This window comes from Perna viridis, chromosome 10, assembly GCF_037379345.1.
Source record: "Perna viridis isolate PV_CMFRI_1.1 ecotype Kerala chromosome 10, ASM3737934v1, whole genome shotgun sequence".
NCBI classification, from domain to species: domain Eukaryota; kingdom Metazoa; phylum Mollusca; class Bivalvia; order Mytilida; family Mytilidae; genus Perna; species Perna viridis.
The window spans coordinates 29,479,458-29,494,435 of NC_142454.1; the positions used below are offsets into that span (position 1 = coordinate 29,479,458).

A 14,978-nucleotide genomic window follows, 5' to 3' on the forward strand; every position below is an offset into this window, starting at 1 on the left:
GAGTTCGAGTCCCGCGGAGGGAACGACCAAAAATTTGCATCGCAAATTTAACAGTTCTAACATCGTTGGGAATTTTTCAGACCTTTCTGTACGTTTTCATATCTTCCCTGTATCAATTTGATCCGATGGAGCAGTGTAGGGAATAGAGTCGTCACATTCTGAGACGTTGTATATATATACCAGTTGATGAAATACTTTGATTAAGTTGGGAAAACTATATGGTTTTACAGCAATCGCTTATTGTCACCGTCTTTTCATCTTTGCTATACAAAACATATACTGTTTCGCCGTCCAAGGCTTTAAATAGTCCATGGTTTGCATGCTCATTTTTGTGACCAAAAATTGACATATAAATAATTTTAAACCTGTTTAAGTATGTGTTTTGTTTATATCATTGCAGAACGCGGAGATTGTACACGGATCAAATAATAGAAATTATGGACCGATAATATTTAATCTGGAGCGATTTGAAAGTCGTCCACAATAACTGTGTTGCAAATTAATACTTTGTGAAAGGTCAATACAATGACGGTTAACTTCAGTATATAGTACATGTCATGTTCTGTATCACATGCTGTATCAACCCTAGACTCCTATATTACATCAAGGGCGACCGATGATATAGGACAAAGTTGTATACCGTGTACGATACAGATTATAACATGTCATATTCATCATATATATTTTACCAATACTTCAAATATGGTCTGTGAAGGGTGCGATATGGGGTATGCAATATAGGTTTAATTTGTATTTAATTGTATTTATCTTGATTTGATAAAGATCTTAGCGAATGTATATATATAAGTCGAGTGGGGTTACCATACCTGTACCCCTGATTCATCATCCAAGTACAAGTTATGTGGAGTTCAGGACGCTGATTTATTCCTTGGTTTTTGCGTGTATTAGTAATTTTATTTTGCGTATTATTGTGTTTTGTCAATCCTTGTCCAGAGACTTGGTTTTATTAATCTAAAATATGACTTCAACAATAAGAAAAATTTGCGTTCTCCTCTTAAACTTAAAAGTGCTGGATTAGGTTTCATATTTCAACATTAATTTATGCATTTATTTCTTTTTTTTTTATGTTTCGATTTGAACACTTCTTAACTTTTGTGCTGAATTTCCTACCTATTTGGATGTAATGCTGCGCTACCAATCACTACAGTATGAACGTTTATTAATGTAATACGTAAAAGCACAGCATGACAATATCTATTGGACCCATTAATAAATAAACGTATTGACTTAATAATACCTGCTATGTTATTAAGCTTGCTTTTTAATTTTATTATGAATAATTTCTGAAACTTTCAACTTTTGTTTTATTATATCGATTGAATCTTTCCTATTATTTTTTGTAAACACTTATTCAGAACTGTTTTTTTTTAATATTCATAAATGTAATAATGTAATGCACGCTCGTAATGGTCTGATAATGTTTGTTGTTTATCATTGTTTGAAAAAAGACGTGATAACTTTGTAAATTTGTGTCCTGTCCCTGTTGAAAAGTTAAAAAAAAATAATATAAATTTGAAACTAATTCAATTATTCAAGAGGATGATTGTGGCTTGGGTGTAAATATGAACAAAATACAGAAGATAGAAATACAAGGTACAGTACCTCTTCTGATACTAACAGTAAACCAAGAATCTAAAACATGTGGTAGAAAGAGCTTGTAGATAACCTCTGATGAGGATAAACTTCTGAAATTGAAATTGGTGAATAGGAAAACAAACCACTAAACTCCAGTATATCAGTATATTGAAAACTTAAATATTGTGTGCGAAATGGTATTAATGTATCACATAATGTTTTTCATCTTTGATTCCATATAGCTTAATGTTAGTGACATTGATCGGCTGTAACATTTGAAGTCGACTGAGTACTTACTCTTCTTCCGTTACATTACATGGTTTAATATATGTAACTATTATAATTATTGTATTTTTTTGCAAAGTTAGGAGAGAATAGGGTGTAATAGGAGAGAGTGAACACAAATGCATTTAATTATTTTATTTAAAACAGAAAAAGTTTTTTTTAAAGTTAATTAACATTTTACAAACTTTAAGAGTAATTAACTTTGCAAACTCCACTGTTTTTTCTTCTTACATTTCCCTGCCGGTCGTTTGGCCGTGGCATCTATATCCTAAACATGAGAATCTAGAAAAAAAAATAAAACAGTCGAAACAAAGTACAATTAGAACATCTATTTAGTACCCTTTATGTGCTGAGCAAATCATTATGTTTACATATATATTACATCTACATATAAATTTGACTCACAAACTCTTTGAAAATAATATCTCTGATAATAACATCCATTAGATTTAGTATCATATAAGTTAGTACAATCAATCAAATTTTCTTTATTAAGTCTTTAATTCAAAACGAGCAATGGGAGGCAAATACAATATGTAACGCAATAAAAATTATGGAGTGAAACAATAGTGAATTAAATGCTAATGCATATACATACGGAAACTTATTTCAAATTAATTAGTAAAAATTAACATTTCTCTTAAACTTGATTTTCTAAAACCCATATTGTATCATCCTGGAATTAATGCAATATGTTATTCGCTTTATTCTTTGAATTTCTAGAACTCTATTGCTCAAATTTTTACTACGTGTAGTGTGATTAATACTCTCTTGAGGCAATACTCAATTGAAGCTGTAAAAGGGTATAAAGTTCCCACTTATACCATATAACATCCCTCATTTACCTCATTGAAAATTCAACATTCCCCGCAGAAAAATTATCATTCCTCCATAGGATCTCCGTTAAATGTTTCGTATCAAATATTTACACTTCCAGATTAAATTGTACATTTATAAATACTTCAATATTTAGCTGTTAATTTGAATTAAATTAAAATTGTTTTCTATACAAATATTCCTAACCAATAACTCCATCTGTTTAAAGTAAGGTTAATACATTCAGTTTTGATTTATTGTTCTTTTTTTTGTCTAAATATAACGTTTATATCGCATTGAAATCAACTTTAATTTACCAGCTTTCTGAATAATGTTCTGTTTCACCAGGGTGTGGGGCCTGTTGTTGATCCTTTTGCCTTTGTACTCCTAGAAAACGAAAATAAATCTATACTTGCATGCCAACGGCAACAGATACTGCAGACCTTGTATACACTTTCCATTTGTAGCATATTTGATGATAAATATTGGAAATATGGTAAGAATAATAATTATATGATGGGAATATAATTAATAGAATGATTTTGTTGATTTTTGCAATTCGATATTCAATATAAAACTAGTTTCGTTTTACAGTTCTGTTGCACTTGAAAAGAAGTGCTACGCTAAGAGTAAACATATGTATTGCTGAACTGACAATGTAACAAACAAAACTGTTCATATATAGTTATGTCAACACAGTCCACGTAGTCTATACATCTGCCCGGAAAACTCGAGAATAGGTGTAACTACTTATATTCAAATTTACCTCTACAAAGACGTCGTATGTGGATACCCAGTAAAAAAGCACATGTTATACCAAAGCATGTAAATATGCACATCCAATAACCATGTGTAGGTTCATTGTTAGATTTCAATTCTATCTCAGAACCTGGAATACAAATAAAAACTTACGATACGAGCACCACAAAAAACTTTATTATGACATGGTTTACATTACAAAATTTATATGTGTTATGTTTATTCCGAAGATGCCAAAAGAAGATTGTACGTTACATGCATATACATTATGATAGCTAGGTTTAATTCAATATATTTATATGGCTTAACACATACATCACGGGATTTCATTCTTTTGCATTGTAACTGCTTGATGTGCTTAAAATCATATCTGTTTTCATCCTCATATAACATTGTAAACTGAACTTGTGTTTAATATCGTACTATTAAGGGAGTTAACTTTACTAATGTATAACATTATATACCTAACGTTGTGGCTCTTGTCGACGTCATATCTATCCGAGAACATTCGCTGATTTCTATCAAAATATAAGTATGGAAATTGTGTGATGATATTATATACTAATTTTGGTTAAGTGATATTTTCGAAAGTGACATCGAGCTGCTTTCAAACTAGTTATTCGTTTATATCTACAGCATATTCATTCAACACGCAAGTAAATTATACTTTATAACTTATATTATAAACTACAAATTCTAGATTAATGTTATTTGGTATGTAGACCCCTCACTACAAACCTTTGTTTTTTTTACAAGTGAAACATTGTCTGTAGTATTTTTCAATTTGTATTTGGCTTAGGTTGACAATATTTTAATTTGTAGGTGCCTTGTCGTCAGGTAAGGGATGAATGGTTCACATCAGTTCATTTCAGATATCGATTGTTGATTTCCAGTCACAATGCCGGAGAGAAAGGTCCGGAAAGAGTACAGTTCAGTAGATTGTCAATCAGGTAAGAATAAAAATCTTACTTAAGATATTTGGTCTCGTATGTTAGATAGACCTTGTCATTGGTAAATTAAATCTTGATTATAACCATAAAACTTCTATAGTGATCACACAATCAAATACTGAACATACCAGCATCATAGAAAATTATTTGTCAGTATTCTCGCTCTACACATAAAGTCCGTTAATAAATCACATGCACGACCGTAACGGACCAACAGTGTAATTCATACTTGAAAGATTTAAGATGATGGTGTATTGCCACCAACGAAGATGAGTATATAATTGGAAAGTCATTACGTGTGTCATATTTTTTCAATTAGTTACAACTTGGCAAGCACACATTTCTGTTTTAATTTTACAATTTGCATCCATGTCCGTTGGTAATGTAACATTATCTAAGACTGCATATTTAAGGATTTTCAACTTAAAAATGCACAAAGTAAGATAGATATCCATGGTATAAAACTACTTTCCCATCGTTTTCCTTGTTCCTTCTTGTTTTAATATTCTTTTATTTCTTCAGTTTAAAGGAAACAACAGCGACCAAAAATAGTTAACTTTTTTAAATCTAAACTTGATAAATGCTGTATTTCAGCTTTTTAAAGAACAAATTACATCTGACAGAAAATTCGAAATGGTATGTCAAGTTCAGATCTGGTGAGACCTCTTTGGTTTTGGTGTCAGCGCTGCTGATTAAGGAAGAATCGTTATAAATCCGACTTGATGGAATGTTCAAATGTAACATTGAAAGATGTTTTGATAACTGTTCTTTGAAGCCCAGCAAGCATTTGCTTTTTATATTTGTTTCATTGGTGATCCAATATCGGTTTTATATCCAAAAGAAAAATTAAAGCGAATGTAACAAGGGTGTTGAATCAAGATACGATATCACTTGTAGAAAGGACAACCAAGGGAATTAACCTTCAAAAAGAATATTATCCAAGGATAAGAACTACAGAAAAACAATGAACAGGCAATAAAACAAATAAAAATAAAAGCAAATAAAAGAAAAAAAAAACAAAAGTAAAAAAAAACCCGGATTTTACTACACCATAGCGATCATGATATATTATTTTTAGCAAAACAAGATCTGTTTAGAAGCCTTATTGTAAGAAGATTAGCCTGGTACAAAAACTAATTTGGAATAACGCATGAGTTGTGATATGAATCAGTCTAGACGGTACTCTTTTTGGGATTTAAGCTGGTCAAAGTATAATGCTGATTTAATAATGTCTGTAGTTTCCGATATTTTAAGATTTCTGGGGGTAAATGCTATGTATTATTTAAGATTGTGTTAGATAAAATGTCATGAACTACCATATAATTTGGCTAGCTAGTTTATTGTTTGTTTGTTTTGGAACGGAACGCAAAGGTTTATAATGTATTTCCTTTTATATACTGATTTCGGTAGAGAACAAAGAAGAAGTTTACCATTCATCCAATGGCGTAAATGTTTATGCCATATTAGTGTTTAAGTGTGATGTTAAAGAATGTGATTAATAATAACATATTCATCACAAATGTGACAATGTTAAATAAATATGAACTGCTTGTTAAGACATAAAAGGAAAATTAAATACTTGAATTAATTGAAGGTGACGATTGCAGAAAAAAAATACGAAATTAATGACATTTCATAGAGCAAATAATATCACGTTACGTTTGTGCATACTCTAGATACACAAATAAGCAAATATTTAATCCGGTTATCCTTATTAGTTGGAACGTCGTTTTCCAATTAGGTCATGCATTGATGTTCATTTGTAGACTTACTTTTTCAGATTATAATGAAAGATGTATATATCATTGATTTGAATTTGGTACATCAAAACGTTTTGAGGATGAATTTCAGTTAGATAATCTCATTCAAGAATTTTATCATTAAGTAAGCATTACATTTTGAGGATAACATTTGGAAGTATTTATATCAAGAACCAGTTTACTGTGCGATTATTGGACCATTTGATACGAATGTTTTCTCTTATGATTTTAAAAGTTCGGTTTTAAACACGGTCTCCAAACAAGTGCCTTCAGAAGACACAAATATTTTGGATTTAACAACACCGGTACGTTTCATGTTTTTTGTTAAGATTGGATTTATTGCCTTCGCTTATCCAGAATTTTAATGAGCAGTGACAGCTGAAGAGGCTTATGATGCATTCTGAAAAATTAAAATTGTGGAATAACCTGAGAAGAATGTTAAACCTACTTTACGTATCAATTTTTGATGGGTCTTAGTTGACTATAAGGGGTCAAGTAATTACTCAAGAACCTGTTGAAAAGATTTTGCATTTGACTGAGGCTTGACTTAGAAAAAAACAACCTCTTTTCTTTTTAGGATCTACAATCATTTTCTAGTTACATTCTATTTCAAAATGTGTCAAACTGGATAAATATTTGTAAGTAGTACATTGAATATAATATTTTGACCTTTTCCTTGAGAAGTACAGAAGGATTTAGAAGTATTTCAAAATACTTCGTCTCGGATAAAATTTTGTTTTTCGGTAACAAATTACATGCCTAGTCTGAATTTCAAATACACAACATGCAGTATCTTCTCCAAAATACACTTTTTAACATATGTACTATATAAATTTGAGGTTTTCCTCAATCAATAAGTTATTTATTGATTCGTTTAAATATACTGATAAGGTATTGACTTTGTTTAAAGTAATAATTGATAAAAATGGATATGGATAACTCCAAAATACGCAATGTTGATCCGGTGTTCAATTGACATTCATAAACATCGATATATCTCATAAAAATTGAGAGTTATCTTGGATTGAAAAACTTTAAGTTAATAACCTTGATGGACTCAAGCACAAATGTATATCTGTTCATTTCAGTGTTCGTCTGTTATGTTGCTGTTTTTTTTATTATTTTAAGTGTTTGCGTCAGTTATTATTAAAATATAAATGCTTTGTAAGAATTGTATCTTTAGATAGTATTGAATATCTACATAATGCCTCGAATAGTACTTGATAATCAATTACCTTACCTACAACTAACTCAAATTTATCCCGGGAAGTGGCATCGTTTTGAACAGCGTTACAAAAATACTTTCCGGTATCATTAATTGTAATGTTTATAATTGTCAGACTGTATAGGCCTTCCGCATGTGTTACTACATATTCATGACAATATTTAGGATTTATCTTCAGATAGTTGGCTATATTCTTCTGTTCAAACATCCAACTCATTTGAATTGTCGTAGTCGTGCACGAAAAAGTAACATTCTGTCCGACAATTGCACATGTTGTTATATTTTCACTTCCAATCAGTAGAGGACAAGTTAACATCACTACAAATCAAACTCTTGAATATATGAATTATATAAAAATCAATGTTCATAACAAAAACCAGAACACGCTGACATGGATCGCCTTATCGATTTTAGAGAGATTAAGTATTCATAGCTTCCTTGGTTAGCATTTCCTCGTTCATTATTTTCATTTTATCTTCCAAAAATATTTTCTAAATTATTAAATAAGAATTTGAATAAATAATAAGAATAAAACTGTGTGTACTTTAGGAGCGTAAATGAACTGAGCGAATGTTATAATAGTGTAGTTACTAGTTGAACTAACTGAAGAGTAATGCAATGCCGCAATAATAATGCGACTATCATAAGCTTAACTGTTGTCACATTACATTGAATATTTGTAAATTTAATCCAAATATTTAATTAACCAGACAATCCTTTGGCTCCTTTTAAGCAAAAGGATTCTTTAAATAGATATACAGAAGTATATATTTGTCAATAATAATCAAACATAATCGAGTAATCACAATATTTTAGTCACTAGTACTTTCATGCCTTTTGGCAATTTTCAGGTGAACAATATGACTACGTTGTTAACAGTAACGTTTATGTGACGTTACAATAGTTATATAAAAGGGAATGAATTACTGTCCATTCAAAGATGGTTTAAACTTTTCGATAAAACGTTTTTTCTTTTAATTTTCGAAGACCCTCATCGGAGGTTTTCATTTTATAACAGGGAAATATTAAAAAAAAACCGCCGGCGCAAGTGTCAGTGTGCGCACTAAGATGTATATATCGGTAGGCGGGTTCTCTAATTTGATCTATGCACACGTATTCTGTCAAATAGATGGTCACCTGTTTGGCAAATGTAAGAAAGAATCAGATCATTCTGTAATTCCATTGGTCATAACTCACAACCCCCGCAATACAAATATTTTCCATATAGCTAATTCGAATCTGCCGATAATAGCGAGAAGTGCCTCATTGAAAAGACATACCAATGATAATTCTTTAATTCAAAGTAAAAGACAGCCGAAAAAAATTAAAAAAATATTAACAAAAGCAACATTCAATCCTGATGATGACAAAGAACAATTTGCAGTGTCAAAATGTAATGATAAACGTTGTAAGACAGGTCATTCAATTTCAACTCCGAATGGAAATACAATTTTCACCAACGCTAACATGACTTGCAAGACAGAAAACCTGATCTACTGCATACAATGTGGATCGATGACCGTTGACTGATTGATCGCTGTTTTGTTTTGTAAAATGATGTAAGATGTGTTTGAAATGAAATAAATGTAAAATAAAGTATGAATTGATGTTTAAATCTATCATATTATGTAAATATGCGTAAAATTGACAAAGAAAACAATAAAAACCGTAAAATACAGCGACCGCTCTGTGGTCACGTGATGCGATCACCGGTTTAATGGATCGGTTTGACGGATCGACGACTGACCGGAAACTGATCGGTGATCGATGACCGACCGCAATTTCTGATGCACGGATCGGTTCAGGTATTGTATGCTGATAGGGTGTAAAAACTATATATAATTCTCCTCTGTTTTTGCATAATTGCAAAATTGAGCGCAGATATGGTCTTGGGAGCATTCTTCATGAAAAAAAAGAGAAATTTGGGAATGACCAGTCTTGTTTCGACGAATAAAATATATATGAAAACAAGTTAGATGGACGATAAGTTAAAATCGTTTGTTTTGGAAGAGTGGGTTTGCGTATATTTTTACATTTTTGTATTTCTATGCCTCATTTACCTTTATGGCGGGGAATAAATTCACTTTAAAATCATCCATAAAATCAGTATCTCAATTCTAAGGCACCTATTATGTTATACTTCAGAAGATTTCCCAGCTTTCCTATCACTGTCAGCTGGTGTATACTTCAGTAAGAATACAGTGACTTCATAAAATATCACGCCTACCAAATATCACATATGTTCATTGAGCTTTTTTTATCATTTAAGCCATACAATAATGCGACGATCATATATCAATTTTTTTTTTTTATTTTTAAGAGATCTGTTTTCTTGCTTTTTCGGTATTTTAATTCCCTTTTCCAACATCTTTGAATTTATTTGAAACTGAAGAAAAAAAAACTGTGTCCAGGGCCTTCCGTTCACTAATTTTGCTATCTCCACTATACATGAAACAAGTGTAGTAGCAAGCCTAGCGTTTCATTTACAACCGTATAACATGTAAAGATATGTGACATCGCCGAAATAAAGTTTGACATTACCGAAAACAAAAGGGAAAAAAAGGTAAGTATTTCCACTTTAGGAGAGCATGACAGGTTAAGGAATGCCGTTGTCAAGTGATGTTTATACATCTTTCGATCACTATTACAGCTGATATGTATATACTATTTTTTAAAGAAAATGCTTGACACCGTTATGTCACTATACTTAAAAAAATAATTTAATACCTGCCATTGTTTAACAATTTCCCTACATATCCTATCCTATTTCATCATTGTACTAGTATATTTCAAATCTAAGTACTTAGAAAACGAAATCCGATACGATGTCATTTTTGTCGGTCATATGATTGCAATTAAGGTGATCTTTCCATATGCAAAATTTCAGGAAAATTCTAGGAAGCAATATTTATGTATCTCCTACCTTAAGCTCGATCGGCTACATCCGAAAGTGCAGCCGGAAATTCGATCCCAACTTACAATTTTTCACATGGTTATCAATGCAAGAAATGTACACGAGCACATTGAAATAGGTGGTAAGTGCATCTGATGAGATTGGTCTCACTATACCACAAAATATATCAATGACAAGAAGACAAGATACAAAATGAAAACCAATGTAAATATAGCCTTGCTTTTGAAAAGATACCTGTCCTTCCTCCTTAAACCGCTCTTGATTAGTAGGACAAAATTGTGAGCTTATTTCATAACAAACGTAGAAACTACAAGTAAATAGCTACAATTGAATCTCGGAACGACACTTTCCTAGCTTACACAAACATTAGTTTGCAAAAAAAACCTTCAAGAATTGTGTCAGGATTTTTAAAATATTGTCAGTATTATATATATACATATATATATAATATTAGGGGCATCATGTTTTTTAATAATAGTATTGGTGGGAAAATGCACGACGAGCAGTGTCGTCTACGCTTAGCCCTTGACCCTGTAAGTTCTTCGTGTGTTGTAGACTCTGGATTTTCGCTAGTTTAGTAATCTAATAGAGGATGCATTCCTGAAATTTCACGAAAGCTAATAGAGAAAGCAAATGCTTTGACCTCGATTTAAAGGAAGCTGCGTATAAGTCGCTGATATTATATTCATACACATACACATGTATTTTGAGGGTTGGTCATTCCTGAATGCAATGCAATTATGAACATTCTAAGGCACATCTTGTGATTTTTATAAATGTTAACGGACGTGGAAGGAACTATGTAACATAGCCAACTTAGCTTTCGAATCACAATTATTTCTTTTATGACGGTGTACACAAATCCACTGACCAAGAATATTGTACGGTAAACTATTCGTCTTTAGAAAAAATTCTGGATTCTTGACGTGATTTATGATTGTGGGAAAATGGTGAGCTGGCAAACATTGACATCGGAACATCTTATCATTATAGGGCTATTCATTCTGTAGATTAAGATATAGTGGGCATAAAATGTATTTAACTGTTGGTATGTGAATATTATACAGTGCTTGGGTTACAATTATTGATACAGTTCTGATGTTGGTTAGAATATCACCAGTAAAGCTTGAGAAACTGAGGACATATTTGCTGCCATCTCTATTCAAGGAAATATTAAATATACCTAACTCGGTTCATGTCATATTACTCAAGGGCAGTCTTTATTTTCTAGCTCAATGCAGGTTCTATGAACAAATGATAGGTGTCAAAAATAGGTACACCAGTTTGAATAATAAAATCATGGAAGTTTGGATATGCTAGCAGTTTCTTGAAAGGTTCAATGGTCAATGGTATTTTCCTAAAGAGGTTATGGCCAAAATACAATAATATACTTATGTTAACTTATAGTTTACCCAGTTCTTAGTTACGGCGATACAGTAAAAATGATATTTATAGTAATACCATTAACATCTTAGACGTTGAACTACAGATGGCAAATTTATATGTGTCTCTTCTTTCCTTATATCCATGGATACATATATGACCTACATAATTGAGTCACAACTGAATCAGAATTTTTTTCAAACTGGTTTTGTAAATGGGGTAATAAGAAACCTTAAATCATCAAGAAGCTAATCAGTAAGAGGACGACAGACCTTCTCATCGTTTAGAATACATAATGACTTTACAAAATACGTCATGATTTGCCACCAGTTGGACATAACTATCCGAACTATTTTGCTGTATAAAGTTTTGACGTAACACAACTAATTTAAGATAGTTAAGTTCTTTCTTCTCTCTGTTCAATAACTTCTAAGCGTTACTTAGAACATGTACTGAATATTCGGATGATGTATGAGCTATATCCTAACCAAACGTGTCTATATCAATCTGTATAATCTATATTATGTACACTTATTATCAATTGAAAAATACAAGTACTTCCTAAGAAAGCAATTAACATATATAATCAAATTGGATGCCTATTACGTAAAACAAAATGAAGCAAAACAAAACTGATTTCGTGTTCCCCTACTCAACGAGTGGGGGTTTCATTGAAATTACGTTGTCCGCCGCTCCGTCTGTCCGAATTTCGATACAATCGTCTCACTTGATTTCAGGTTTTGGTTTGTGATTTATATATGTGGGGCATAGTGTAAATGATCAAAATCAACTTCCTACACATGTGAGAGTATACCTAGCAGGAGAACACGTGAAACTTTATGTACATATTGTTTTTTAAAAAAAAACTCGTTTAACACGGAGATTTTAATGAGTCTATAGTTGTTATTCAAGTAAATCAAGAATATTTTCAACTTTTTCCTTTCAAGTAGTTTAATACAACATCATATAAATATAGTTAAACAATGACGTGCATTCATATCGATGTGTATTGTACAGGTATACATTAAGAAATAAAATAGTACATTTCTGTAAATTTTTTAAAGTTTTCAGTGAATTCACTGTGAATATTTTTAGAAAATAAAACAAAAGTGTGAATTATTGAAGAGATGTTTGTATCAGGTTTTATATACAAGTGAATGTCATAACTGGATATTCCGGTGATACTGTACAAATCATGGATGCTTAGAAAGTAATATTTATAACCCTTTAAATTGACCTGTATAGCACCGCCGTCACAATGCCAGGAGATTTAAGACCTTGGACAAATTGATAATATATGTCCAATTAATCATTACGAATGATGTTGACAATGTATTGTAGGCTGACTGACTGTTTTTACATTTTTGAACGTAAATGTAAAAATGTACACATAATAAGAGCTTAGTTAGAGGAAACTCAAATCTTCAAACGGCCATCGCAACTTCAAAAAATATAATCACAAATTTAACCAAGAGTTTTCTTAATTTCCAGTTGTTTCACACTACTTTCAACTAGTTAATCAATCATATTTTTTTTACAAATGTGTTGTTTATAAAAGTTTAAAAACCCAACGTTAATGAAAAAGGTATAATATATATACCAACCATACGTCATAGTAAATTGGGAAAATCTATAATCGTTTGTATTGTGTTTTCAACTTTTGGATATATAAAAAAATAAACTTACGCGTACAAAAAATACGGTAGTAATCCATACTATACTTCACTTTTATCTTTCACAAATGAATCGTTTTGGGGATCATATAAGTCTGTAATAATACATGTATTCGAATCACATTCAAACAAAATGTTTTTTGACATTGAATTGAAAAAATCGAATCAAGACATTTCCTTCCTTCCTATGAGGAAACATTAGACAAAATGGTGTATTGATGCCATGTGAACGATTTTAAAACTTCACTAAATGTATTGTTTACTATTAAAATGCCAATATAAATATCCATATAAAAGGCATCACTTGACGTTGATTGATGCAATTAATTGGTATGAGAAGTGTCTAATCATAATAATTAGGTACGCATCGTCGACGAGCCTGAATCGCTCACCAGGCTTGATAATCAACATTTTATTTTTTTGTAAATGTGACCATGTTTTTCTTGGATGGAGACTACTTAGATCGCCAGCCTTTTTGACATGCAAAACTAAATTAAAATGATCCATCAGAACGGTCATTTTCACGTTCAGTAATGACTAGTGGGTTGTCACTCAAATAATTCTGTAGACCAGTTTCACTCATTCGGCTTTAATTCATAATGTATTAATCATCACATATTTAGTTGGAATAAAATGTGTTTTCAGTATTCCCGAGATTCCGTAACGGGGTTGGGACTATCGACTATCTTTTAGGCACATCCTAAAATTCACTGTAAATAACAGTAATCAAGTCCAGTCAATTTTTGTTTTAGGAGCATCAGGTTGTATAAATGATAGTATTGTTGGGAAAATATGTCGTCAATCTTTAGCCTTTAATCCGTAGTGTTATTAGTGAGTTGTAGACTCTAACGCTATTTAAGTTACTTTGACAGAAGGCTCACCTTCTACTAAATTTCACGCTAAAAGAGAAAACAAATAATTTTACATCAATTACAAAGAAGGTGCTATAAAAGTCGCTGAGATTATATCTATACAGTAATTCACAGCAATATCCAAATTCTAAAGCATAAGTTGTGACTAAAAGAAATGCTTACGGTCATAGACGAAACAACTTTACATAAGCATTTTTGATTACATCAAGGTTTTTTTTATCGATAAGGACACCATTTCCTTCTACGCTCATGATTTTAGGTCTACCTTAAGCAAAGACGAAACAAAACTTAACTTATGAAATTACCCAGGTTTATCTTCTGCTGAGTAATATAATAGGTTTTTTTCTGATGGTGTCCGTTTTATCTTTACAAGTCCTTGTATGAAATTACTTCTATGCATAAGCTTCATGGCAAATGTTATTGTGGACGAATGTAGGATTAATTTGCATTTCCTGACTGTCGGTTTATTACCAACATTGGATGAACAGTGGAGGATAATTTTTAATCTTACTTATTCCATATATGACGGCGTAAACAATTTTATTGACAAAGAGTACTGTACAGTGAATTATTCTTCTTTTGACAAATCTATATAGTGGCGGACTGAGGGGTTGGTGTAAGGTGCAGAGGTTTAGCTGTCCTCCTTTTTGTATTGGAAATTGGCCATTGTCATGTGTAAAATTGACAACACTGGCAAATGATGTCCTCTTAACCCCTTTTTGTCTCCTTTATTTTGATACAATTT

At 31.5% G+C, this 14,978-nt stretch overlaps 1 protein-coding gene across 1 annotated transcript; it reads right to left on the reverse strand.

Moving 5' to 3' along the window:
* Positions 1-2,018: 2,018 nt before the first annotated feature.
* LOC148605289 (uncharacterized) lies at positions 2,019-13,540 on the reverse strand. The gene is made up of 6 exons (XM_088550486.1): positions 13,375-13,540; positions 7,407-7,709; positions 3,921-3,974; positions 3,464-3,586; positions 3,015-3,084; positions 2,019-2,163 (listed from the first exon to the last, which is right to left on the reverse strand). Coding segments are annotated over exons 1-6 (579 nt in total). The 5' UTR covers positions 13,403-13,540; the 3' UTR covers positions 2,019-2,162.
* Between the last annotated feature and the right edge of the window lie 1,438 nt (positions 13,541-14,978).

Bases quoted from the DNA above. Each gene is read 5' to 3' on its own strand.
- LOC148605289 (XM_088550486.1), bottom strand. From the start codon at position 13,402: ATGGATTACTACCGTATTTTTTGTACGC. The intron at 7,710-13,374 runs GTAAGTTTATTT...TTTGATTTGTAG, and splicing joins CTACCGTATTTTTTGTACGC to TGATGTTAACTTGTCCTCTA. The intron at 3,975-7,406 runs GTAAGGTAATTG...ATATTTTGATAG, and splicing joins TAAATTTGAGTTAGTTGTAG to AAATCAGCGAATGTTCTCGG.